The following is a 25494-nucleotide window of genomic DNA, read 5'->3' as shown; positions in this document are numbered from 1 at the left end:
TGTGTATAATACCCGGGACTGGATGTGGTCCCAGTTTATATTCCGGAGTCTACCTTAGGTCAATAGACCTGAAACAGAACAAACCCTTTTATATTTGGGACCCAAACTTTATTTATTTATGGGCCCATTTGGCCTAATTGTTGGCACATTGGGTCTACGCTTTGAGAATGGTGGCTTTGCCATATCTTCTCTGTTTTGTGGCCTGTATGAAGACCAAAATTCGGTATCCAAGTTGACATTAGGGTCATCTAGATACTCCGTCCATTTGGTAAATGGTGGAGGGAGTATAGACGCCGGACTGTATGGCGGCGATTTTGGTGGTGTGTCCACATCGGGTCGTAGATGGTGTGTCGCAATTGTGGACGGGCCATGTGCTGAGTCGATGGTAGCATTGTGCGGGCTGGGATTTCCGGCCCTGGTGGGCCGTCAGTCACGCTCATTGTAGCGGTGGTGTTGATGGTAGCTGCTTTGTTGGCATTATGTTGTCCGTGGCGATTTTGGTGATTTTTAAAATCATCCTGCCGTTTGTAGGACTTGACAAGCAGATGAACCTTTCGGAGCTATGGGCGCTCCTTGAGTGTCTTTTGAGCCCGTCCCGGTGTGAGTAGTACTTCAGGCAGTGTGGGCAGTGGAGGGACTCCATAGTTTGTGAGTGCTGATTGTGACGTGATAGTGATGGATGTCACAGTTATTAGACCTGTGACATCACAACTTTTGTGGTAGTTGTGACGTCATGTTCCGACTGGTGTATCAGAATCTGGTTTGTGTAAAGAAGGAAGCTGCGAGATCTAATGCTGTTGTTACAGAGGGAAAACCAGTGATCTTTATCACAGATTACAACCCCACTGCACTCAAAGTTAGCTCAATGATCAATAAGTCCTGGCACCTACTTCAAGGTTCAGACACCTGCAAAGACACCTTCCGAGTCCCACACATCACTGCATATAGGAAGAACCGCACACTCAGAGATATCCTCATGAGAGCGGCAATCACATATCCACCACCAAAACCATAAAAATTAGTGGCCGCACTGTGCCCAACTAAGATGACAGCTGTCACAAACAATCATGGCATAAATATGAAGTCGGTCAACACCTTCAACAGCCACACAACAGGCAAAAAATATAAATGCCATTCACATTTCACTTGCAAAAGCAGAAACATAATCTACCTGCTAAGTTGCACTAAATGTGGTAAACAATACGTAGGCAAAAAACCAAACGACACTTCTACACCAGACTCAAAGAACACTTTGCGGATACAAACCACCAAGAACTCCGTAGGACACTCAACCAGAGACCTACACTATCAAATCATACAACAGCTTAAAACAGACCCTGAGACGCCGATCCATTGAACTCAAATGGATATTTGATCTGAAAACCATCCACCCTCTGACAGCGTTAGAAATTGGCGCTAGTCCTATAGTCCTTGCCAAACTGCCCAATGGTAAAGGTATCATAAGGACTAGTAAAAAATTGCCATTTTTAAGGGTTTTGCTATATGTTATCATTCGACTAGTGGACGAAAACTGTTAGTTTCTAACCCTGCCTCAGGGCATGAATGATAAGATCTAATCCTGGAATTCCCCACCCACTTACCTTCACTATAGTTTCTATTGGTTAAGCCAACAAGCAGTTCCTTCTGATGTCCTTAAATCTATCATGTCGTTAAGATTATCTCATATAGCAACTCAAACATGAAATGCAGAGATTACACATTCTTCTAAAAGTATTACATATTGCATATCTAAAACTGAACTCGTCCTTGAATAGTATTTATTAGTTATTCCTTTCTCGTTGCCTCTAAAATTCCTTGTTTAGAACCTCATGCCACTATTTACCTATTGAACTAGAAAGGTGGCCAAAATCCCTGTCAATGAACGAATGTGTAAACTCTGTGACATGAGCGACATTGGTGATGAATTCCATTATATTTTTGTTTGTCCTTTTTTTAAATCCCAACTGAAAATATATGTTCCTATTCCATATGCTAAAAACCCAAATATGTTTAAATTTAAAGAATGTTTTAATTGTAAAAAAATAAATGTTTTTAAGAAACTCTGTACATTCTGTAATGTCCTTATAAAAACTGTAAAATCGTCCATGTAAACCACCCCGCCATCTTATGTATAGTCTGTTGCAAATTTGTACCTCATATGCCAAGGATCCCAGCCTGAGCGTAAATCATTGTAAATAAAGTTCTGTTCTGTTCAACAATGACCATGATAACATACACTGCCACATAACAATTGGCAAATGGGGAATCTGAATCTGTTGACTTGACAATGAAATAGGCAAATGTCAGTATGGAAATAGATTCACCAAAACGGAAACTTTGGTCCGATATTCAGTGATATTAGTAAATGTTTCTCGTGAGAGCAAGTTAAAGGTTTGTGGCTCAAATGATTGCTGAAAATAGCCCCTTATGATTGGGGAAAATGGCCCTGTTTCACATATGCATATACACACACATGAGCATTAATTAAGCACCACCTTTACATATACACATGAGCATTAATCATTCACGATTCAACATACAAAATCCAATTCCGAAAAGTAACGATAAACTCTGATCTGGACCCCACAGAACACTGTTGGATTACCTTGGCTGCCAAGCGAGAGAGCTGGAGACCCTCCAGTTCAGAGCCTGAATACTACACTGAATACTGCACTAGGAATGACAGAGGATCTCAATGTTGAAAATCTGGTCAGAAGCATCATGAGCATGAGATGCCTCGTCAATGTCATCAGTGAGAGGGGTGGAAACCCTAGACACTGATTACAGTCAGTGTGGATTCAGAGGTTGGCAGTAATCGTTTTTCTGTTCATAATGTGACAGTCCGATTCATGGTGTGGGCTGGGTGCCGATACTTTTCAGCTTTGTTGAAATGAATGGTTTTACAATTCTTCACCTAATGCCAAAGTCAGTACTGATTGCAAGTTTCATCTGTGTGAGGATAGTGCGAGGCATTATGTTTCTTAGTTTACAGACACTTTTTTTGTGTCTCAATCAATGAACCACACACCAGTCATTTTTAGATGGAGCACATATTAGAAAAAGTGATTCGTGCCTAATAAATGCTCATGTGCATATATATCAAAATGAATAAGTGAGTGAGTGAGTTGGGTTTAGCGCCGCTTTTAACAGTATTCCAGTTATATCACGGTGTGTCAGCTTAATGTGGGAGGAAAGCCTGAAGTGATGCAGGACTTAGACGTTTACCACTTCGGTGAAACCCAGGAGCATGGGTATGGTGCTGACAAACCTACAAACATAATCGGGGTGAACCGGGATTCGAACCCACAATTATAGGTTTCTGGCTGCCCAAGGGACGCAACTCTGCACAGCGGATAGCGGCGCCTTAGACGACTGGGCCACCCGTGCCCCCCAAAATGAATAACATATTGAAAATAGACAGGTGTACTTTCACAACTTTTGCCATGTGTAGACGATCAAAGATGTTGTATAATTCTGAAAATAGAGTAACAACCTGTTCTGAAATGCCTTGATGATGGATTAGCATACACTTCATATTGCCCATCTCCTTGAAGATCAAGGCAACAGAGTTAACTGACTGTAAAAATCCAGTTTCCACAATTGCCGAATTGGGCTGGTATTGTGGAGTTATATTTTGGCTGGACTAACAAGTCTATACATAGTCCAATCACAATCGTGAAACGACATCAACATACAGTTCATAAACAACATGGATTTCAACGTGCAAATTTCAGTTGACTGTAGGATTTGCACATGATTTTTACAGTCAACTGGGCATCGACAGAGATTTTCAAAACCTTTTCATGTGTTCATTCAAAGAGCTCACATGATTTGTCCGCTCGATCCAGTCAGTTGATACCACTGTGATTCCTCATGTGTCTCTGCATGGCAACTGACTGTGTAAATCCTTTCCCACACTAATCACACTGGTGAGGCTTCTTTCCTCTGTGAATCTTCATGTGTCTCTGCAGGTAACGTGACTGTGTAAATCCTTTCCCACATTCATCACATAGAAAAGGCTTGATTCCACTGTGACTTCCCATGTGTCTCTGCAGGGCACTTGACTGTGTAAATCTTTTCCCACATTCAACACACTGATAAGCCTTGATTCCACTGTGTGTCATCACGTGTCTCTGCAGGTAACGTGATTGTGTAAATTCCTTGCCACATTCAACACACTTACAAGGCTTGATTCCAATGTGAATCGTCATGTGTGTCTGCAGGTTACATGATTGTGCAAATGCTTTCCCACATTCGACACACTCATAAGGCTTGATACCAGTGTGAACCCTCATGTGTTTCTGAAGGGCACCTGACTCAGTAAATTCTTTACCACATTCAACACACTGATAAGGCTTGATTCCAGTGTGAACCCTCATGTGTTTCTCGAGGCTTTGAGAGTGTGTAAATCTTTTCCCACATTCACCACACTGATAAGGCTTGACTCCAGTGTGAACCCTCATGTGTTTCTGAAGGGCACCTGACTCAGTGAATTCTTTACCACATTCAACACACTGATAAGGCTTGATTCCAGTGTGAGTCCTCATGTGCCTTTGCAGACTAGCTGAGTATGTAAATTTGTTCCCACATTCAACACATTCATAAGGCTGAATTCCACTGTGAATCCGCATGTGTGTCTGTAGGCTACTTGACCGTGTGAATGTTTTATTACACACAAGGCACTGATGAGGCTTGATTCCTCTGTGACTCATCATGTGTGTCTGCAGTTGATCCGATTGTGTAAATTCTTTGTCACATTCAGCACACTGATAAGGCTGGATTCCACTGTGACTCATCATGTGTCTCTTCAGGTTATCTGACTGTGTAAATCTTTTCCCACATTCACCACACTGATAAGGTTCGATTCCACCATGAATCTTCTGATGTCTCTGCAGGTGACTTGACGTTGTAAATTCCTTCCCACATTCAACACACTGATAAGGCTGGATTCTACTAGGTTTCTTAAGATCACCTGTTTCCAGCAATTCTCTATCAATGTTTGTTTCAGTAAAAGAGTCAGGAATCTCTGTCTGGCTTTGTACTTCCATTATTAACTTGTGGATGTTATGGTGTTCACTGAAAACATAAAGGGGTTTTTATTTGCCTCTATCAAATTAATGCATTTCCTACAGATGTTTCCATAAGAATGCCACTAATAACAACCAAGGCTTGGACCATACACAAGTTGATGATAGGAAATGAATCATGATTAAACACTTGAAGATTGAGACCCTCCAGATCAGAACCTGAAGATACTGGCATCTGATCAGCAGCACGAAGAGACACCTCGCGAATGTCGTCAGTAAGAGGAGTGGATACTCCACATACTGATTGCAGAGTCAGTGGTGACTCTGAGGTGGACAATAATTGTTTTTCTCAGCATTCTGTGACAGTCCCATTCAAGGTATGGGCTTGGTGCCGATACCTTTCAGCATTGTTGAAATGAACATGATGAACATGATGTATGTTTCATCGCATAACACCAATAAATCAGATCCCATTGATAGCATCAGCTTCATTATTTGTGTGAGGGTAGCAGTAGAAACTAGTTAAGTGCATTCTGTTTGTCAGTTTACTACTCTTTTTATTCTTTTATGTAGCACATATCCTAAAAGGTGGGTGTGGCATAATCAATGCTCATGTACATAAATGGATTGAAATGAATAATATATTTGACATAGATAACTCTCACAACTTATTCCCATGTGCAGACAGACAATCAAAGATGTTGAATAATAACAGAGTGACAAGCTGCTGAAAAATGTGAGGATGATTGATTGGCACACACTCGGTATTAACCATCTCCATGAAAATAATTCTTTTCAAATAATAATACCTTCTGTGGATATATTTAGTTACATAGAACAGATGGAATACACACATCTCTCGTGTCAAATGCCAATGCATGGATTAAAGGATTACACAATAACAATTTGATTATTATTTATCAGGTATACAGGTATAGTCATTACACAAATTATATCTTAATACACTCAAATTAGCATTCCGATATGAATCCTCATGTGTCTCCACGGGGAAATTGACTCTGTAAATTCATTCTCACATTCAACACATTGATAGGGCTCAATTCCACTGTGACTCCTCATTTGTGTCTGCAGGTTTATGATTGTCCAATGCTTTCTCACATTCAATGCACTGATATGGCTTGATTCCACTGTGCATTGCCATATGTGTCTGCAGGTGAGATGATTGTGCAAAAACTTTACAACATTCAACACACTTATATGGCTTGATTCCACAGTGAACCCTCTTATCTATCTTAGGGTTATCTGACAGTGTAAATCTTTTCCCTCATTCAACACACTGATAAGGCTGGATTCCAAGGTGAATCCTCATGTATGCCGTCAGGTTATCTGACTGTGTAAATCCTTTCCCAAATTTGCCCCACTGTTAAGGCTGGATTCCAAGGTGAATCCTCATGTATGCCGTCAGGTTATCTGACTGTGTAAATCCTTTCCCAAATTCGCCCCACTGTTAAGGCTGGATTCCAAGGTGAATCCTCATGTATGCCGTCAGGTTATCTGACTGTGTAAATCCTTTCCCAAATTCGCCCCACTGTTAAGGCTGGATTCCAAGGTGAATCCTCATGTATGCCGTCAGGTTATCTGACTGTGTAAATCCTTTCCCAAATTCGCCCCACTGTTAAGGCTGGATTCCAAGGTGAATCCTCATGTATGCCGTCAGGTTATCTGACTGTGTAAATCCTTTCCCAAATTCACCCCACTGTTAAGGCTGGATTCCAAGGTGAATCCTCATGTATGCCATCAGGTTATCTGACTGTGTAAATCCTTTCCCAAATTCGCCCCACTGTTAAGGCTGGATTCCAAGGTGAATCCTCATGTATGCCATCAGGTTATCTGACTGTGTAAATCCTTTCCCAAATTCGCCCCACTGTTAAGGCTGGATTCCAAGGTGAATCCGCATGTATGCCGTCAGGTTATCTGACTGTGTAAATCCTTTCCCAAATTCGCCCCACTGTTAAGGCTGGATTCCAAGGTGAATCCTCATGTATGCCGTCAGGTTATCTGACTGTGTAAATCCTTTCCCAAATTCGCCCCACTGTTAAGGCTGGATTCCAAGGTGAATCCTCATGTATGCCATCAGGTTATCTGACTCTGTAAATCTTTTCCCAAATTCACCACACTGTTAAGGCTGGATTCCAAGGTGAATCCTCATGTGTGCCGTCAGGTTATCTGACTGTGTAAATCCCTTCCCAATGGATTGATTCCTTTGTATTTCTTGATGTCACCTGTTTCCAGCATGTCAGTGACAGGTTCTTTCTTGACATAACCTGGTTCTAGCAACTCTCTCCCACTGTTCTAGATTACATTTGTTTCAGTAACAGAGCAGGATTGTGTGGTTGACTTTGTACTTCCATTATTAAGTTGCGAATGTTATGGTGTTCATTGAAAACATAAAGAGTTGTCACGTTCCTTTACCATGTTTCTGCTTTTCCTGAAGATGTTTCCACAAGAACACCGCCAATAACAACTAGGGTTTGGTTCATACACAGTTTGATGGTGTATGATTAAATACTTATCATGATGCAAAGAGAATTAAACCAGCTGGTGATGGAACATATACCTTTACACTGACATACGACATGACACTTGTGTGCTGGTTACATACTTATAACTAAGTACTGTATATTGCCAAATGAGTGTGACCCTGCCCACACACACAAACTGATTAATATAAAAAGTGTATCTGTATCGCGATCTGAAACCGAGGTACCAAAAATGGACTTCTCATTGATAAGAGACAGGCTATTTGATCTATGTGAAATTTGGAGGATATCACATTTAGGCATGATTTGAAAGAGCGTCAAACAACTATTAACAAACTGATTAAAAAATTTAATCAGAGTCACAACATACAAAGCTATCAAAAGGTTTAATGGCGGACATCAAGAGGACATTTCCAAATTTGACGCATCAAGTGATCAACAACACAAATTATACTGATGCAATTCCTTATTTTGACTATAACAGGGTGATGAAATCTAATACCTCATCATGGTCATAGGACATCACCTGGGGTGGAAACCCCAGACACTGATTGCGGTCGGTGTGGATTCAGAGGTTGGCAGTAATCGTTTTTCTGTTTCTAATGTGACAGTCCGATTCATGGTGTGGGCTGGGTGCCGATACTTTTCAGCTTTGTTGAAATGAATGGTTTTACAATTCTTCACATAATGCCAATAGTCAGTACTGATCATGCTGATTGCAAGTTTCATCTGTGTGAGGATAGTGCAAGGCATTATGTTTCTTGGTTTACAGACACTTTTGTTGTGACTCAATCAATGAACCACACCAGTCATTTTTAAATGGAGCACATATTAGAAAAAGTAGTTCGTGCCTAATTAACATGATTAATGCTCATGTACATATCTATCAAAATGAATAAGTGAGTGAGTGAGTTGGGTTTAGCGCCGCTTTTAACAGTATTCCAGTTATATCACGGTGTGTCAGCTTAATGTGGGAGGAAAGCCCGAAGTGATGCAGGTCTTAGACGTTTACCACTTCGGTGAAACCCACGAGCACAGGTACGGTGCTGACAAACCTACAAACATAATCGGGGCAAACCCACAATCATAGGTTTCTGGCTGCCCAAGGGACGCAACTCTGCACAGCGGATAGCGGTGCCTTAGACAACTGGGCCACCCATGCCCCCCAAAATGAATAACATATTGAACATAGACAGGTGTACACTCACAACTTTTGCCATGTGTAGACGATCAAAGATGTTGTATAATCATGAAAAATAGAAAAACAAGCTGTTCTAAAATGCCTCGATGATGGATTAGCCCAGACTACATATTGCCCATCTCCTTGAAAATCATCTTCCCAAGGCAACAGAGTTAGCAGACTGTAAAAGTCCAGTTCCACAAATGCCGAATTGGGCTGGGATTATGGAGTTATATTTCGGCTGGACTAACGAGTCTATGCATAGTCCAATCAAAATCGTGTAACAACATCAACATACAGTTCATAAACAACATGGATTTCAACGTGCAAATTTTAGTTGACTGTAGGATTTGCATATGATTTTTACAGTCAACTGGGCATCAACAGAGATTTTCAAAACCTTTTCATGTGTTCATTCAAAGATCTCACATGATTTGATGCACTTCGTGAGGTAAGACCAGTCTTGGTACATCACAGATCATGATCATTGATCAGATCGTCTTTGTTTGAGGCAAATACAAGTGATATTAGAGGTGAAATCTCATTGGTCGATAGGAGGGGCATAGAAGGGACAAAACTTGTATTCACCACTGCTAGCGCTATGATCGAGCCCAGGAATTTCAGCCTTGTTCGACAAGAGTGGAAACTGGACTTTTACAGTCAGTTAACTCCATTGCCTCGGGAAGATGCTTGAACATGTTGAAGATAAGTTATTTAAAGGTTAAACATAGGGAGTCTCTGATATATGCAGTTACATCATGTACATAGAACAGATGGAGTACAATCATCTCCAGGTATTGATTGTTATTATTCAGTATGTATACACTCATTACATTAATGACTTCAGTCCACTCGATCCAGTCAGTTGATACCACTGTGAATCCTCATGTGTCTCTGCATGGCACCTGACTGTGTAAATCCTTTCCCACATTAATCACACTGGTGAGGCTTCTTTCCACTGTGAATCTTCATGTGTCTCTGCAGGTAACGTGACTGTGTAAATCCTTTCCCACATTCATCACATAGAAAAGGCTTGATTCCACTGTGACTTGCCATGTGTCTCTGCAGGGCATTTGACTGTGTAAATCTTTTCCCACATTCAACACACTGATAAGCCTTGATTCCACTGTGTGTCATCACGTGTCTCTGCAGGTAACGTGATTGTGTAAATTCTTTCCCACATTCAACACACTTACAAGGCTTGATTCCATTGTGAATTGTCATGTGTGTCTGCAGGTTCCATGATTGTGCAAATGCTTTCCCACATTCGACACACTCATAAGGCTTGATACCAGTGTGAACCCTCATGTGTTTCTGAAGGGCACCTGACTCAGTAAATTCTTTACCACATTCAACACACTGATAAGGCTTGATTCCAGTGTGAACCCTCATGTGTTTCTCGAGGCTTTGAGAGTGTGTAAATCTTTTCCCACATTCACCACACTGATAAGGCTTGACTCCAGTGTGAACCCTCATGTGTTTCTGAAGGGCACCTGACTCAGTAAATTCTTTACCACATTCAACACACTGATAAGGCTTGATTCCAGTATGAGTCCTCATGTGCCTCTGCAGACTAGCTGAGTATGTAAATTTGTTCCCACATTCAACACATTCATAAGGCTGGATTCCACTGTGAATCCGCATGTGTGTCTGTAGGCTACTTGACTGTGTGAATGTTTTATTACACACAAGGCACTGATGAGGCTTGATTCCACTGTGAATCATCATGTGTGTCTGCAGTTGATCCGATTGTGTAAATTCTTTGTCACATTCAGCACACTGATAAGGCTGGATTCCACTGTGACTCATCATGTGTCTCTTCAGGTTATCTGACTGTGTAAATCTTTTCCCACATTCACCACACTGATAAGGTTCGATTCCACCATGAATCTTCTGATGTCTCTGCAGGTGACTTGACGTTGTAAATTCCTTCCCACATTCAACACACTGATAAGGCTGGATTCTACTAGGTTTCTTAAGATCACCTGTTTCCAGCAATTCTCTATCAATGTTTGTTTCAGTAAAAGAGTCAGGAATCTCTGTCTGGCTTTGTACTTCCATTATTAACTTGTGGATGTTATGGTGTTCACTGAAAACATAAAGGAGTTTTTATTTGCCTCTATCAAATTAATGCATTTCCTAAAGATGTTTCCATAAGAATGCCACTAATAACAACCAGGCCTTGGACCATACACAAGTTGATGATAGGATATGAATCATCAGAACCGGAAGATACTGGCATCTCATCAGCAGCACGAAGAGACACCTCGCGAATGTCGTCAGTAAGAGGATTGGATACTCCACATACTGATTGATTGGATTAAAGGATTACACAATAACAATTTGATTATTATTTATCAGGTATACAGGTATAGTCATTACACAAATTATATTTTAATACACTCAAATTAGCATTCCACTGTGAATCCTCATGTGTCTCCACTGGGAACTTGACTCTGTAAATTCATTCTCACATTCAACACATTGATAGGGCTGAATTCCACTGACTCCTCATTTGTGTCTGCAGGTTAATGATTGTGCAAATGCTTTCTCACATTCAATCCACTGATATGGCTTGATTCCACTGTGCATTGTCATATGTGTCTGCAGGTGAGATGATTGTGCAAAAACTTTCCCACATTCAACACACTTATATGGCTTGCTTCCACAGTGAACCCTCTTATCTATCTTAGGGTTATCTGACTGTGTAAATCTTTTCCCACATTCACCACACTGATATGGTTGGATTCAAAGGTGAATCCTCATGTATGCCATCAGGTTATCTGACTCTGTAAATCTTTTCCCAAATTCACCACACTGATAAGGCTGGATTCCAAGGTGAATCCTCATGTGTGCCGTCAGGTTATCTGACTGTGTAAATCTCTTCCCAATGGGTTGATTCCTTTGTATTTCTTGACGTCACCTGTTTCCAGCATGTCAGTGACAGGTTCTTTCTCGACATAACCTGGCTCTAGCAACTCTCTCCCACTGTTCAAGATTACATTTGTTTCAGTAACAGAGCAGGATTGTGTGGTTGACTTTGTACTTTCATTATTAAGTTGCGAATGATATGGTGTTCATTGAAAACATAAAAGAGTTGTCACATTCCTTTACCATGTTTCTGCATTTCCTGAAGATGTTTCCACAAGAACATCGCCAATAACAACTAGGGTTGGGTCCATACACAATTTGATGGTGTATGATTAAATACTTATCATGATGCAAAGAGAATTAAACCAGCTGGTGATGGAACATATACCTTTACACTGATATACGACATGACACTTGTGTGCTGTGGGTTACATACTAATAACTAAGTACTGTATATTGCCAACTGAAATGTAATCCTGCCCACACACACAAACTGATTAATATAAAGGTGTATCTGTATCGCAATCCGAAACCGAGGTACCAAAAATGGACTTCTCATTGTTGAGAGACAGGCTATTTGATCTACATGATCTATGTGAAATTTGGAGGATATCACATTTAGGCATGATTTGAAAGAGCGTCAAACAACTATTGCCGAAAAAAAAATTAATCAGAGTTACAACATACAAAGCTATCAAAAGGTTTAATGGCGGACATCGAGGACATTTCCTAATTTGACGCATCAACGACAAAAATTATACTGATGCAATTCCCTATTTTGACCATAACAGGGTGATGAAGAGGAAGGGGCATTTGATGTTTGTTTGAGCTTTGATGAATCTCGCCTTCCATAACCTTCAGAAATCTAATACGTCATCGTGGTCATAGGACATCACCTGGGGTGGAAACCCCAGGCACGGATTGCGGTCAGTGTGGTTGGCAGTTTTTCTGTTCCTAATGTGACTGTCCAATTCATGGCGCGGGCTGGGTGCTGATACTTTTCAGCTTTGTTGAAATGAATGGTTTTACAATTCTTCACGTAATACCAATAGTCAGTACTGATTGCAAGTTTCATCTGTGTGAGGATAGTGCGAGGCATTATGTTTCTTGGTTTACAGACACTTTTGTCATGTTTGTTGTGTCTCAATCAATGAACCACACCAGTCATTTTTAGATGGAGCACATATTAGAAAAAGTAGTTTGTGCCTAATTAATGCTCATGTGCATATCTATCAAAATGAATAACATATTAAACATAGACAGATGTACTTTCACAACTTTAGCCATGTGTAGATGATCAAAGATGTTGTATAGTCATGATAATAGAGTAACAAGCTGTTCTAAAATGCCTTGATGATGGATTAGCCCACACTACATATTGCCCATTTCCTTGAAAATCATCTTCCCAAGGCAACAAAGTTAACCATGTTAACAGACTGTAAAAGTCCAGTTTCCACAATTGCCGAAATTGGGCTGGGATTATGGAGTTATATTTTGGCTGGACTAACGAGTCTATGCTTAGTCCAATCAAAATCATGTAACGACATTGACATACATTTCGTAAACAACATGGATTTCAACGTACAAATTTCAGTTGACTGCAGGATTTGCATATGATTTTTACAGTCAACTGGGCATCGACAGAGATTTTCGAAACCTTTTCATGTGTTCATTCAAAGACCTCACATGATTTGATGCACTTCGTGAGGTAAGACAGGTCTTAGTACATCACAGATCATGATCATTGATCAGATCGTCTTTGTTTGAGGCAAATACAAGTGATAGTAGAGGTGAAATCTGATTGGTCGATAGGAGGGGCATAGAAGGGACAAAACTTGTATTCATCACTGCTAGCGCTATGATCGAGCCCAGGATTTTCAGCCTTGTTCAACAAGAATGGAAACTGGACTTTTACAGTCAGTTAACTCAATTGCCTCGGGAAGATGCTTGAACAATGTTGAAGAAAAGTTTTTTTAAACGTTAAACATAGGGAGTCTCTAATATATGCAGTTATATCATGTACCGGTACATAGAACAGATGGAGTACAATCTTCTCCAGGTAATGATTGTTATTATTCAGTATGTAAACACTCATTACACTAATGATATTTCAGTCTGCTCGATCCAGTCAATTGATACCACTGTGAATCTTCATGTGTCTCTGCATGGCACCTGACTGTGTAAATCCTTTCCCACATTAATCACACTGGTGAGGCTTCTTTCCACTGTGAATCTTCATGTGTCTCTGCAGGTAACGTGACTGTGTAAATCCTTTCCCACATTCATCACATAGAAAAGGCTTGATTCCACTGTGAATTCCCATGTGTCTCTGCAGGGCACTTGACTGTGTAAATCTTTTCCCACATTCAACACACTGATAAGCCTTGATTCCACTGTGTCTCATCATGTGTCTCTGCAGGTAACGTGATTGTGTAAATTCTTTCCCACATTCAACACACTTACAAGGCTTGATTCCATTGTGAATTGTCATGTGTGTCTGCAGGTTACATGATTGTGCAAATGCTTTTCCACATTCGACACACTCGTAAGGCTTGATTCCAGTGTGAACCCTCATGTGTTTCTGAAGGGCACCTGACTCAGTAAATTCTTTACCACATTCAACACACTGATAAGGCTTGATTCCAGTGTGAACCCTCATGTGTTTCTCGAGGCTTTGAGAGTGTGTAAATCTTTTCCCACATTCACCACACTGATAAGGCTTGACTCCAGTGTGAATCCTCATGTGCCTTTGCAGATTAGCTGAGTATGTAAATTTGTTCCCACATTCAACACATTCATAAGGCTGGATTCCACTGTGAATCCGCATGTGTATCTGTAGGCTACTTGACTGTGTGAATGTTTTATTACACACAAGGCAGTGATGAGGCTTGATTCCAGTGTGAGACCTCATATGTCTCTGCAGCTTTCCTGATGCTGCAAATGCTTTCCCACATTCAACACACTCATAAGGTTTGATTCCACTGTGAATCCTCATGTGTATCTGCAGTTGATCCGATTGTGTAAATTCTTTCTGACATTCAGCACACTGATAAGGCTTGATTCCACTGTGACTCATCATGTGTGTCTGCAGGTTACATGAATGTGCAAATTCTTTCCCGCATTCAGTACACTGATAAGGTTTGATTCCACTGTGAACCCTCATGTGTCTCTTCAGGTTATCTGACTGTGTAAATCTTTTCCCACATTCACCACACTGATAAGGCTTCATTCCACCATGAATCTTCTGATGTCTCTGCAGGTGACTTGACGTTGTAAATTCCTTCCCACATTCAACACACTGATAAGGCTGGATTCTACTAGGTTTCTTAAGATCACCTGTTTCCAGCAATTCTCTATCAATGTTTGTTTCAGTAAAAGAGTCAGGAATCTCTGTCTGGCTTTGTACTTCCATTATTAACTTGTGGATGTTATGGTGTTCACTGAAAACATAAAGGAGTTTTTATTTGCCTCTATCAAATTAATGAAAGATGTTTCCATAAGAATGCCACTAATAACAACCAGGCCTTGGACCATACACAAGTTGATGATAGGATATGAATCATGATTAAACACTTGGAGACAGAGACCCTCCAGATCAGAACCGGAAGATACTGGCATCTGATCAGCAGCACGAAGAGACACCTCGGGAATGTCGTCAGTAAGAGGAGTGGATACTCCACATACTGATTGCAGAGTCAGTGGTGATTCTGAGGTGGACAATAATTGTTTTTCTCTGCATTCTGTGACAGTCCCATTCAAGGTATGGGCTTGGTGCCGATACCTTTCAGCATTGTTGAAATGAACATGATGAACATGATGAATGTTTCATCAAAACACCAATAAATCAGATCCCATTGACAGCATCAGCTTCATTATTTGTGTGATGGCAGTGGTAGAAACTAGTTCTGTGCATTCTGTTTGTCAGTTTACTACTCTTTTTATTCTTTTATGTAGCACTTATCCTAAAAGGTGGGTGTGGCATAATCAATGCTCATGTACATAAATAGATTGAAATGAATAATATATTTGACATAGATTGAAGTACTCTCAGAACTTATTCCCATGTGTAGACAGACAATCAAGGTGTTGAATAATAACAGAGTGACAAGCTGTTGATAAATGTCAGGATGATCGATTAGCACATACTCTGTATTACCCATCTCCTTGAAGATTATTCTTTTCAAATAATAATACCTTTTGTGTATATAGTCAGTTACACAGAGCAGATGGAATACACACATCTCTCGTGTCAAATGCCAATGCATGGATTAAAGGATTAAACAATAACAATTTGATTATAATTTATCAGGTATACAGTCAGTACACAAATTATATTTTAATACACTCAAATTAGCATTCTCCTGTGAATCCTCATGTGTCTCCACAGGACTCAACTTGACTCATTCTCACATTCAACACATTGGTAAGGCTTGATTCCACTGTGAATCCTCATATGTGTCTGCAGGTTTATGTTTGTGCAAATTTCTCACATTCAATCCACTGATATGGCTTGATTCCACTGTGCATTGTCATGTGTGTCTGCAGGTGAGATGATTGTGCAAAAACCTTCCCACATTCGCCATACTGACAAGGCTGGATTCCACAGTGAACCCTCATGTCTCTCTTCAGGTTATGATTTTGAAAATCTTTTCCCACATTCACCTTACAGATAAGGCTGGATTCCAAGGTGAATCCTCATGTGTGCCGTCAGGTTATCTGACTGTGTAAATCTCTTCCCAATGGGTTGATTCCTTTGTATTTCTTGACATCACCTGTTTCCAGCATGTCAGTGACAGGTTCTTTCTCGACATAACCTGGTTCTAGCAACTCTCTCCCACTGTTCAAGATTACATTTGTTTCAGTAACAGAGCAGGATTGTGTGGTTGACTTTGTACTTTCATTATTAAGTTGCGAATGATATGGTGTTCATTGAAAACATAAAAGAGTTGTCACGTTCCTTTACCATGTTTCTGCATTTCCTGAAGATGTTTCCACAAGAACATCGCCAATAACAACTAGGGTTGGGTCCATACACAATTTGATGGTGTATGATTAAATACTTATCATGATGCAAAGAGAATTAAACCAGCTACATACTAATAACTAAGTACTGTATATTGCCAACTGAAATGTAATCCTGCCCACACACACAAACTGATTAATATAAAGGTGTATCTGTATCGCAATCCGAAACCGAGGTACCAAAAATAGACTTCTCATTGATAAGAGACAGGCTATTTGATCTATGTGAAATTTGGAGGATATCACATTTAGGCATGATTTGAAAGAGCGTCAAACAACTATTGCCGAAAAAAATAATTAAACAGAGTAACAACATACAAGCTATCAAAAGGTTTTATGGCGGACATCAAGAGGACATTTTCAAATTTGACGCATCAACGACAAAAATTATACTGATGCAATTCCCTATTTTGACCATAACAGGGTGATGAAGAGGAAGGGGCATTTGATGTTTGTCTGAGCTTTGATGAATCTCGCCTTCCATAACCTTCAGAAATCTAATAGCGTCATAGGACATCACCTTATCTGTAGCCTCATTTTCATGTGTCCTTCAGGATGAAGGTTGCATCAAATTGAGTGTCTCATAATGCATAACTCAGTATCTCAGAATTTGGATTGTCCTTGTGGGATATCCACACTGGTCTGATCATTGCACACTTTTTGCTATGAGTAGTGTCCTTCAGACGGCTCACAGCGACTTTTCCATTGATAGATTTCACATGTGTCTCTTAACCCACTTTTTGTGGCTCTGATTTTGTGTCACCTTTCACAGACTTCACATGTGTCTCTTCACCAACTTTTTGTCATTGCCAGAAGCACCCCAGCAGGTTGTTTTCCCGGAACAAACTTGACAAGACTATCTAACTGGACAATCCTTGGAGCTATGAGTAGTGTTCAGACAACCCAAACATCTTCCTCTTTGCATCACAAACTCCTTTTGGTCATTCATGGTTTTCTTAATGAAAACATCACAAGGTTCAAGATCGTGTACCTTGCCACACAGGAGAGAAGACTTCTTCTTGAATTCTGTTATATTCCGATCTCTATGTGAGGAGTGCTCTTTCATTTTGTCCTGCTTCAAAATAAGAGCACCAGTCACTGGTGCACATGCAGTATTCGTTTCACAACTACACAACTCCATCTTTGGATCATGGCTTTTTGGCCATTTAGAAACTAACACATTCTATTCTCAAAACCAAGGGCCTTCTGACTTGTGACTATCGAACATTGTTTCAAAAAGTCAGCATACTTTCTCTCAATGCAGTTCCATTTTTTCTACTCAGTTTCGGCCATGTATCTGGTCTGTTTCTGAGCAGTGCTGACAGCATCTCCTAATATGACTTGATTTCTACATTTTTTTTAAATCAAGCAACTGTTTTGCTTCCTCCAACATGTCCAAGGCTTTGGGTGTTCTGATGAGAAAATATCCTTCACCATGTTGAAGGTCATCTTTTCAAGGGTTTCTTTAGTCATGTTAGAAGGATTTATTTAGTTTTTTTAAAAATCCATCATACTATATCATGATGTATATTACCGTATTCGACGTAATAAGCGCCCAGGGCGCTCTCAAAATTAGAAATAGGGGGCTCTAATTAGAATATTATTTTGGTGGAAAAGACAGAGCTGAAAGATCCTAAATTTCGTTTATGCTGACAGCCTGAAATGTTGACATACGACAGATATATTTTTCCAGAAATGAATTGCCCATAATTAAGGGTGCATATAACACATAAGTGCGTATTATACACGAATACATAAGTCTTGTGTACATTGATCAATCGGAAGGGGTGCTGATTGGGATTGTTCACTAGCCAATATATTAGCATATATCGCCGTGGGCGCTTATTAGAGCGGGGCGCTTATTACGTCGAATACGGTAGTTGTAAAACCAACTAAGCATGATAAGCAGTAAGAACTTCACAAATTTTCAAACAAACAAGATTCTCACAACCAACAAATAAAATAAATTAAGTCTATCATGAATTCTACAAGGTCACAATAAATCACACTTATACATTCCCACTTAACTACCATACTTGACGCAATAAGCATCTTATGTGCTTATCACTTGACCAGACTTTTCTCTCATTTTTAAACAAATGCTGAAATCAGAACTGTCATTTTACATATTGCTTTGCATAATTATATAAATATGCGACTAACGCAGCGACTGTGAGATGCACGACAATATATATTTTTCATCAAATTGGCCGTATCGCTTCCTCTACGTGTGGCTTGATAACAGTACTTGATGTAAGCAAAGGAAAACTACACAAATGGAAATAGCTTTTCATGTTTGGAGATATTTTCTAAGTGAAAGTTTACTGTAACGTGTTTATCTTGATGTGTAGACTCGTCACAAATGAAACAGAAGAAAATATGATCATTGTTGCATTGTTGCATTGTTGAGTGAGTGAGTGAGTTAAACGCCGCTCTTAACAGTATTCCAGTTATATCGCGGCTTGTCAGCTTAATGTAGGAGGGAAGCCCGAAGTGATGCAGGTCTCAGACGTTTACCACTTCGGTGACACCCATGAGCACAGACTGTCAAAAGAGCAAGGTACAGGACAAAAAAAGGATACAAATGATGGACAAAGTGTTGTTGACTTCTATGTGCCCTGAAAATTTGTTCAATTGTTTTTAGTTTTGAAATCCGTGGTGAAGTCGAATCAACTCCATTGCCTGTATCGTATTATTCTTTAAAGCTTGAACAATATGATGCTGAAACAAATATAAGTCAAAATCTTCTACCAAAATCAAGATAAGTTTGGGATGACAATAAACATGATAAAGCTTCTGTATATACTTCTAACATGTCTAAGAGGCAGATTAACTGAGAAACACAATTTCATACCCTCTGTAATCATGGTAATTTGATAGAAAATGGCAGAGTTAGGGAGTGCTTTGATTTGTTTCAGAACCTGTTATTAACATGTGCCAAAAAAATTTTGTAAACCATGTATAGTGTTCAAGATACCAAGATACCAAGGGAAGTAACTGGTGGGACAAAGAAAGTTGTTGAATTGAAATGGGGTTTAACGTCGTGATTATTGCACTTATATAGCGATGTGCATGTACGTGTGTGTTTGTGTGGCTGCTTGTACTAGTCTGAACTGATGCCAATTTATAGTGCTAGCACACTGAGATACCATGCCGCAGTTTAACATGAATACCCCACTCAGACACAGTATACTGACTCCGGCCCGACCAGTCCTTGTTTTAGCCCCTAAATGTCGAGCGCCAGACAGGGTAACAACAAGTTCCATCTTTTAACATCTTTTGGTATGACGCGGCCGGGCATCGAACCCTGGACCTTCCGCTCTCCGGGCGGACACTCTACCACTAGACCACAGAGGCGGTCCGATATTGGAATAAATTATTCCAAATAAAATAATAGTTCCAGATACAATTATTCCGATCATTTGTATCAAAATTCTTTAAATTTATATCATTGGTTAGTTTTTAACCGTATCTTGTGAAGAAATAAAGTTAGTTATATGCACAGTGGCAAAGCTCCAGGATTCAGTGGGATCCTAATTGAATTTTATAAAAAATGTGCTTATAGTATGTACTGACATGTTACACGTCGTGTTTAATGAAGTCTTATCAATAGGTATTTACCCGGAACCTTGGTCTTTAGGAGTAATCATGCCACTGGTCTGAGGAAGAGATTTAAAACTTCAGTAGGGCCGTTACGACTCACTTGCATATTCGGTGAATCGAACTGTATCAATTCATGAATTGAATTCGTTAGTCGTGGCCACTAGAATCGAATATTTATGAATATGCAATCATGTGCATTTACATACCCTGTACCTAAAAATATCCATAAAAACATCTTATTTCTTCAAAGACAACACTCTTATAATATTTAATTTGACAGTATTGTGGTCACTGCTCATTGTCGCATTTGAGCAGGTACTAGTACCTGGATAAGTGCAGTATATAAATGTATAATATATTAATAATTAACAAACCATGTCAAATAATTTATGTTGTTATTGTTTCACTGAATATAACAAATAATACATAAACTTTGTATTAATATTCATATTCGTTACCCTATATTCATGATACAAATCAGATTCGCCTCATAGTGTATTCGTTACAGCCCTAAACTTTAGATAATATTTTTGTACAAAATACAGCTTGCACTAAGAACTTACCCCAGTATATAAGATAGCAAATCGATAAATCACAAAGAGCAATGTAGAACAAAGCATGGAATATTTCACAATAAAACATTGTTCTATCATGACATTATTTCTGGAGATGCGAAAATGTGCCTGCAACGCAATGATGTCATATATGTCAACATTATTTTTTGCCAAGTCAGATTCTATTCAGGGAGTCATCATTATTAAAATGAAGGTAACTGTTATTAAAGCTTGCAAGTTTTATGAACATCCTTAACGTGCTTAAAGACGCTGATATCTTATATAACATGTATAAGAAATATACGACTCATGGATATGTTTATCGCTATGCCCCTCAAGGCTTATTCTACCTGCAGTGTTTAATTGTACAAAAAACAATCCCCACTCGTCGTTTATTTCTTAAATAAAGGGAGAACTTATTGCTGTGTTGTAAACCTCAAGGCTGCTTTTGATTCTGTAAAGTTACTTGGTCAAACTAGGGATGAATGATGTAAAAGGAAGGTTCTTTAAGTCTTTCATGGCATATCTAAATATGTATTCAAAACTGAAATCCTATGTGTCTCTAAAAAGTCACACTGCATTGTTTTAACGTAAAGCTGATGTAAAAAAGATGTCAGTTATCACCACTACTGTTTTCGCTCTTTGTAAATGACTTTATTGACTTTTGGGGAGAAGATAGAGATAGATGTATTAAATTAGGGATTCTTCATATCCTAATGTTATTATTTGCATATGATATGGTAATTATGGATAGAACAGTCTTTGGCTTACCATGCTTACTAAAAAGATCAAATAAACATGATAAAGGAGAATTATATTGTAATAAATGGTGTTTAACCATAAACATGATAAACACACTGATAACACAAAACTTTCTATTCTTAGAAGAGGTGGTAAAATTAGAAAATATGAAACGTTTTATTTTTTAGGGGAACTACTGTAAACTGCTGTATCATTGTATAAGTATCTAGCAGTATTTTTCAAGGACCAGAACTTACAATGGGGAACATGGTAGAAAATTTGCTCAAAAGTGAGCAGGCTAGTTTTCTTTGAACTCAGCAGTAGGGCCAGACTAACATTTAGTCTCTGAAATCTTATATTACACAATATCCTTCTTGACTCTAAAAATAAAATAAAAATATTCCCTATGCTGTGTGGAATAGAGCTAGCTAGACTTGCTTTTGTATGCGTTTCTAGATTTATTTATTTTCATAAAATAAATATATTCCACGGTCATGGTACAGTAGGGCATTACACTGTCTGAAACAGCCCAGTGGGTGATTGACAGCTGGTGATTAATTGTTAACAGATGGCTCTAGCTGGGCTAGCAGCTGACACACATATCTCAGATGCATTAAAAAAAACAAGCGAAAGCAAAAGCTTACTTATAAGCATAGGGGCTATACATTTTATTATCACTTTATCAAGATCTTGTAACCATTTTAAAGCCTTTTCGTTTGTAGGCATGTTTATCTTGCAGTCAATGTGTAAATTGTGATTCACTTAGGCAATTTATAAATTGTCTAAATATTTCAGTAACTAACAAGACTGACTAACAATTATTATGAGGGCTTAAAACATCACAATAGACTCATTATAGAAATTTACTTTCATTTTATGCCACATCAAGGCTACTCATTCTCAACATGCTTGGTACAATATAGTTGGATGGAGGGGACCTTCGCTTCGCCCATCAGTTAAAAGTAACAAGCTTGACACCGATGGTGGGAGAACTGCAGGGGGCAGGAAGCTGATGGTACAGATAGGTAAGAGAAACCATTTTACAACTGCAAAACTATTATTGCCCAAAGTAAACGTGGTACGTAGCACAGAAAGCTAGATCACATTAAGCTGATAAAGTACTGAATATTGTTCGTACTCAGTTGCAAAATTGTATGAAGCTTCCACTGTCATTGCTATTGCACATATGTGATGTTAAAATATTTCCAGTGTTTACATATGTTTCGGAAGTGTGAGGTTTCCATCCACCTCCTGATGTAACGTGTGTATGATAATTACTTCAAACAAATGCTCCATCTCGGTCAGAATTCACCAAATCGAGTAGCAAGGGGTGAATTGGGATGTCAAGATAATTGATATTAGGTACAGTTATAATATCTAGAAGAAAATAATATTCTACGACAAGCAAAATAAAGTAGACACAATTTATGGACAAGTTCTTTAATACAAACATAATGTTACCAGTATCAATTAGCTGAATTAAACATGGTCTTTGAAAGTTACATCATTGTTATTTAGCAACGGCTTTGGATATGTAAGGGTTGATGAAGATGTTGATGCGAGACGAGTCGGCTGGTAGCTGCATATTACAACGACTGCATAGTTATTAGATAAACTTGCTTAACAATAAACAAAACGGGATTAATCACATGCCTAGACTACCTCAATCTCAATAAAATCAGATACAAGTTCTCGCTACTGCTGAGGACATCCCATTACAGGTCATGTTAGAAGGACCTTTCGCAAACTTTGATCAATGAAATGTCTCACAGGAAGTTGACAATAGCCACTAAGAAAGCAGCTTTCTTGAGCGTTTCAGCACTTTTTTAAAAACTCGTTACTTCCATTTCAGAGTATGCTTTTAAAAGTATTTTGAATCAGTCATACAGCCCGTAACATTAGTTTGTGTTAAGCTTTAGAAATTGCATGATTAGAAAAACATCGTTATCTATCGTGTAGTTGTTCAATTTTCGATCACTAACTTTTACTTAATTTTGTTTATCAGACATGATCATATGCAACCAACCATGTCAGATTAACAGGACTTGACTGTATATGAATAATGTAATTTGTGTCAGTGATGGGTTGGTGGCCCCATTACCATGATTACTGAAATAAACACTCTCTCAATGAAAGTTAAACATTTTATTTCCTAATTTATCTAAATGTGTGGACTTGTCAAAAATGAAACAGATGAAATAAAAATGCAATACTGTATTCGACATAATAAGCGCCAAGGGCGCTCTCCAAATTAGAAATAGGGGGCTCTTATTAGAATATTATTTTGTCGGAAAAAAACAGAGTTGAAAGATAAATGTCGTGGTTTATGCTGACAGCCTGAAATGTTTATATAGGAGAGATATATTTTTCCAGAAGTTAATTGCCCATACTTAAGTATTATAAGCGAATAAATAAGTATTGTGTACATTGATCAATCAGAAAGGGTGCTAATTGGGATTGTTCACGAGCCAATATATTAGCAAATATCGCCGTGGGCGCTTATTAGCATGATTAGAGCAGGGCGCTTATTACGTCGAATACGGTATCTTGAAAGGACTGTGTAAGATGTAATGTGAGAGAGGTACCTTGCTGGCTTCAAGGAATTCTGGGTAAGAGAGTAATTGGCTTCATACGACCAAGGCATTTATATTGTAATCAATGCTTTCATTGCTTTGATAAACACTATCAAGTCCAATCAAGCTGGCAATTAGTATTTTATACCTAATCCATAACAAAAACCACACAAGCTTTCTCTTCAGTTTGTCTCTAATCAATACACGACCCGAGGCAGACCCGGCTGTGCAGAGTTCTATTGTTTTGGTTTGAGAATTAAATGGTCATAGGCAGATCCAGAAGGGGATCCAGACCACCCCTTCTGAAAACCATAAATAAACAACAAATAAACTAAATCACAACGGATTTGTGCTAGTTTTGTTGCTTCCAAATTTAGGTCCATTTTGTGAACAATTTGGATAGATTTTTCACTACACTTAGGCCCCTTTTTTGCAAGAGAGCATTTTATCCTGCACCCTAACATTATGGGCTAGTGATAACAGATCGACAGCCATGAGAGACAAACTGGTGATTGGGTTAGTGCGCTAAAATTGATTCGAGACACAATTCCATGAAAACCAGACGTTATCAAATCATCAACACCAGAAGTCATTCGCGACGTAATCTGTTATCATGACTATGTTATAGCACAGGGCCTATAAAATTCTATGATGACGAACTTGCAGATGACGCAGTCTGCCTTCGGCCTCATCAGCAAGTTTCATCAATTCATGGTCAGATGGTAGCCTGGAGTCGCGATGGGGTCAATCACACAAGACATGACCCTTGTAGGACACCATATTGCGGCTCTCGACAAGGCAAGCTACAGGAGTTGCAGATGCTAAATTCGCGTGTCGCCTTTGTGTACGACCTTCCGAATTCGAGAGCCTGTCCACAGGCCTGTATCTTTCCTCTTGCGAACAGTTAAGACGACATTTCTGAGATATCGAGAGATGAATGAATCAAAACTTACATTTGTTCCCGCGACAGACTGGACTCCGAAGGGGTAGATCTAAATAGCAGCGATTTTCAGGGAAGGATGCGCGCCGTCTGCGCCGGAGTCAAGCTCCTCACAGTGATAACCCGTTCACGAAGCTCGCTTATTAACAATCGCTGCCACCAGTGAAAGCTCCCCACAGTGATAGGTGACCACAACCATGCTTGGAGTTAAATCCGAAGCCGGATACATTTGGGGTTAGAGGACAAATTTCAAGATTCTGGTGGCAGCGATGTTACTGAGAGTGTAAACGGAAGGTGTCACGCGCTGGGAAGGAGCTTGCGCCGGAGTGTGAAGTCGATCACGGGACTACGCGAGACCTTATATTACGTTATTTAGTACTTCCGGTGACAAACAACGTCTCCCGACGATGGCGACAGCAGTGTTCCGTCGGACAGGGCCCGTTTGTGTAACTTTGAAAAACATAACATTGTCACAGACATTA

General features: G+C 39.3%; 3 protein-coding genes across 3 annotated transcripts; all 3 read right to left on the bottom strand.

The window, feature by feature from the left end:
* Positions 1 to 3318: 3318 nt before the first annotated feature.
* LOC124133331 (gastrula zinc finger protein XlCGF8.2DB-like) lies at positions 3319 to 8533 on the bottom strand. Its single transcript, XM_046497699.2, has one exon. It carries the CDS (start codon positions 5046 to 5048, stop codon positions 3918 to 3920), a length of 1131 nt encoding a protein of 376 aa, XP_046353655.2. The 5' UTR covers positions 5049 to 8533; the 3' UTR covers positions 3319 to 3917.
* Positions 8534 to 8581: 48 nt separating this feature from the next.
* Positions 8582 to 10902, bottom strand: LOC124133332 (zinc finger protein 239-like). The gene has a single exon (XM_046497700.2). The coding sequence runs from the start codon at positions 10767 to 10769 to the stop codon at positions 9639 to 9641; it is 1131 nt and encodes a 376-aa protein (XP_046353656.2). The 5' UTR covers positions 10770 to 10902; the 3' UTR covers positions 8582 to 9638.
* Positions 10903 to 10923: 21 nt separating this feature from the next.
* On the bottom strand, positions 10924 to 25115 carry LOC124133329 (zinc finger protein 16-like). The gene is made up of 2 exons (XM_046497696.2): positions 25026 to 25115; positions 10924 to 15019 (listed from the first exon to the last, which is right to left on the bottom strand). The coding sequence occupies exon 2, from the start codon at positions 14989 to 14991 to the stop codon at positions 13777 to 13779; it is 1215 nt and encodes a 404-aa protein (XP_046353652.2). The 5' UTR covers positions 14992 to 15019; positions 25026 to 25115; the 3' UTR covers positions 10924 to 13776.
* Positions 25116 to 25494: the final 379 nt, after the last annotated feature.

The sequence above is a fragment of the Haliotis rufescens genome, unplaced genomic scaffold (genome assembly GCF_023055435.1).
Source record: "Haliotis rufescens isolate VD_foot unplaced genomic scaffold, xgHalRufe1.0.p SCAF_21, whole genome shotgun sequence".
NCBI lineage: Eukaryota > Metazoa > Mollusca > Gastropoda > Lepetellida > Haliotidae > Haliotis > Haliotis rufescens.
This window is presented reverse-complemented; position numbering and strand designations above follow the sequence as displayed.

What these genes read in the sequence shown, in the direction of transcription:
- LOC124133331 (XM_046497699.2), bottom strand. Translation starts at nt 5,048, where the DNA reads ATGGAAGTACAAAGCCAGACAGAGATTCCTGACTCTTTTACTGAAACA.
- LOC124133329 (XM_046497696.2), bottom strand. Translation starts at nt 14,991, where the DNA reads ATGGAAGTACAAAGCCAGACAGAGATTCCTGACTCTTTTACTGAAACA.
- LOC124133332 (XM_046497700.2), bottom strand. Translation starts at nt 10,769, where the DNA reads ATGGAAGTACAAAGCCAGACAGAGATTCCTGACTCTTTTACTGAAACA.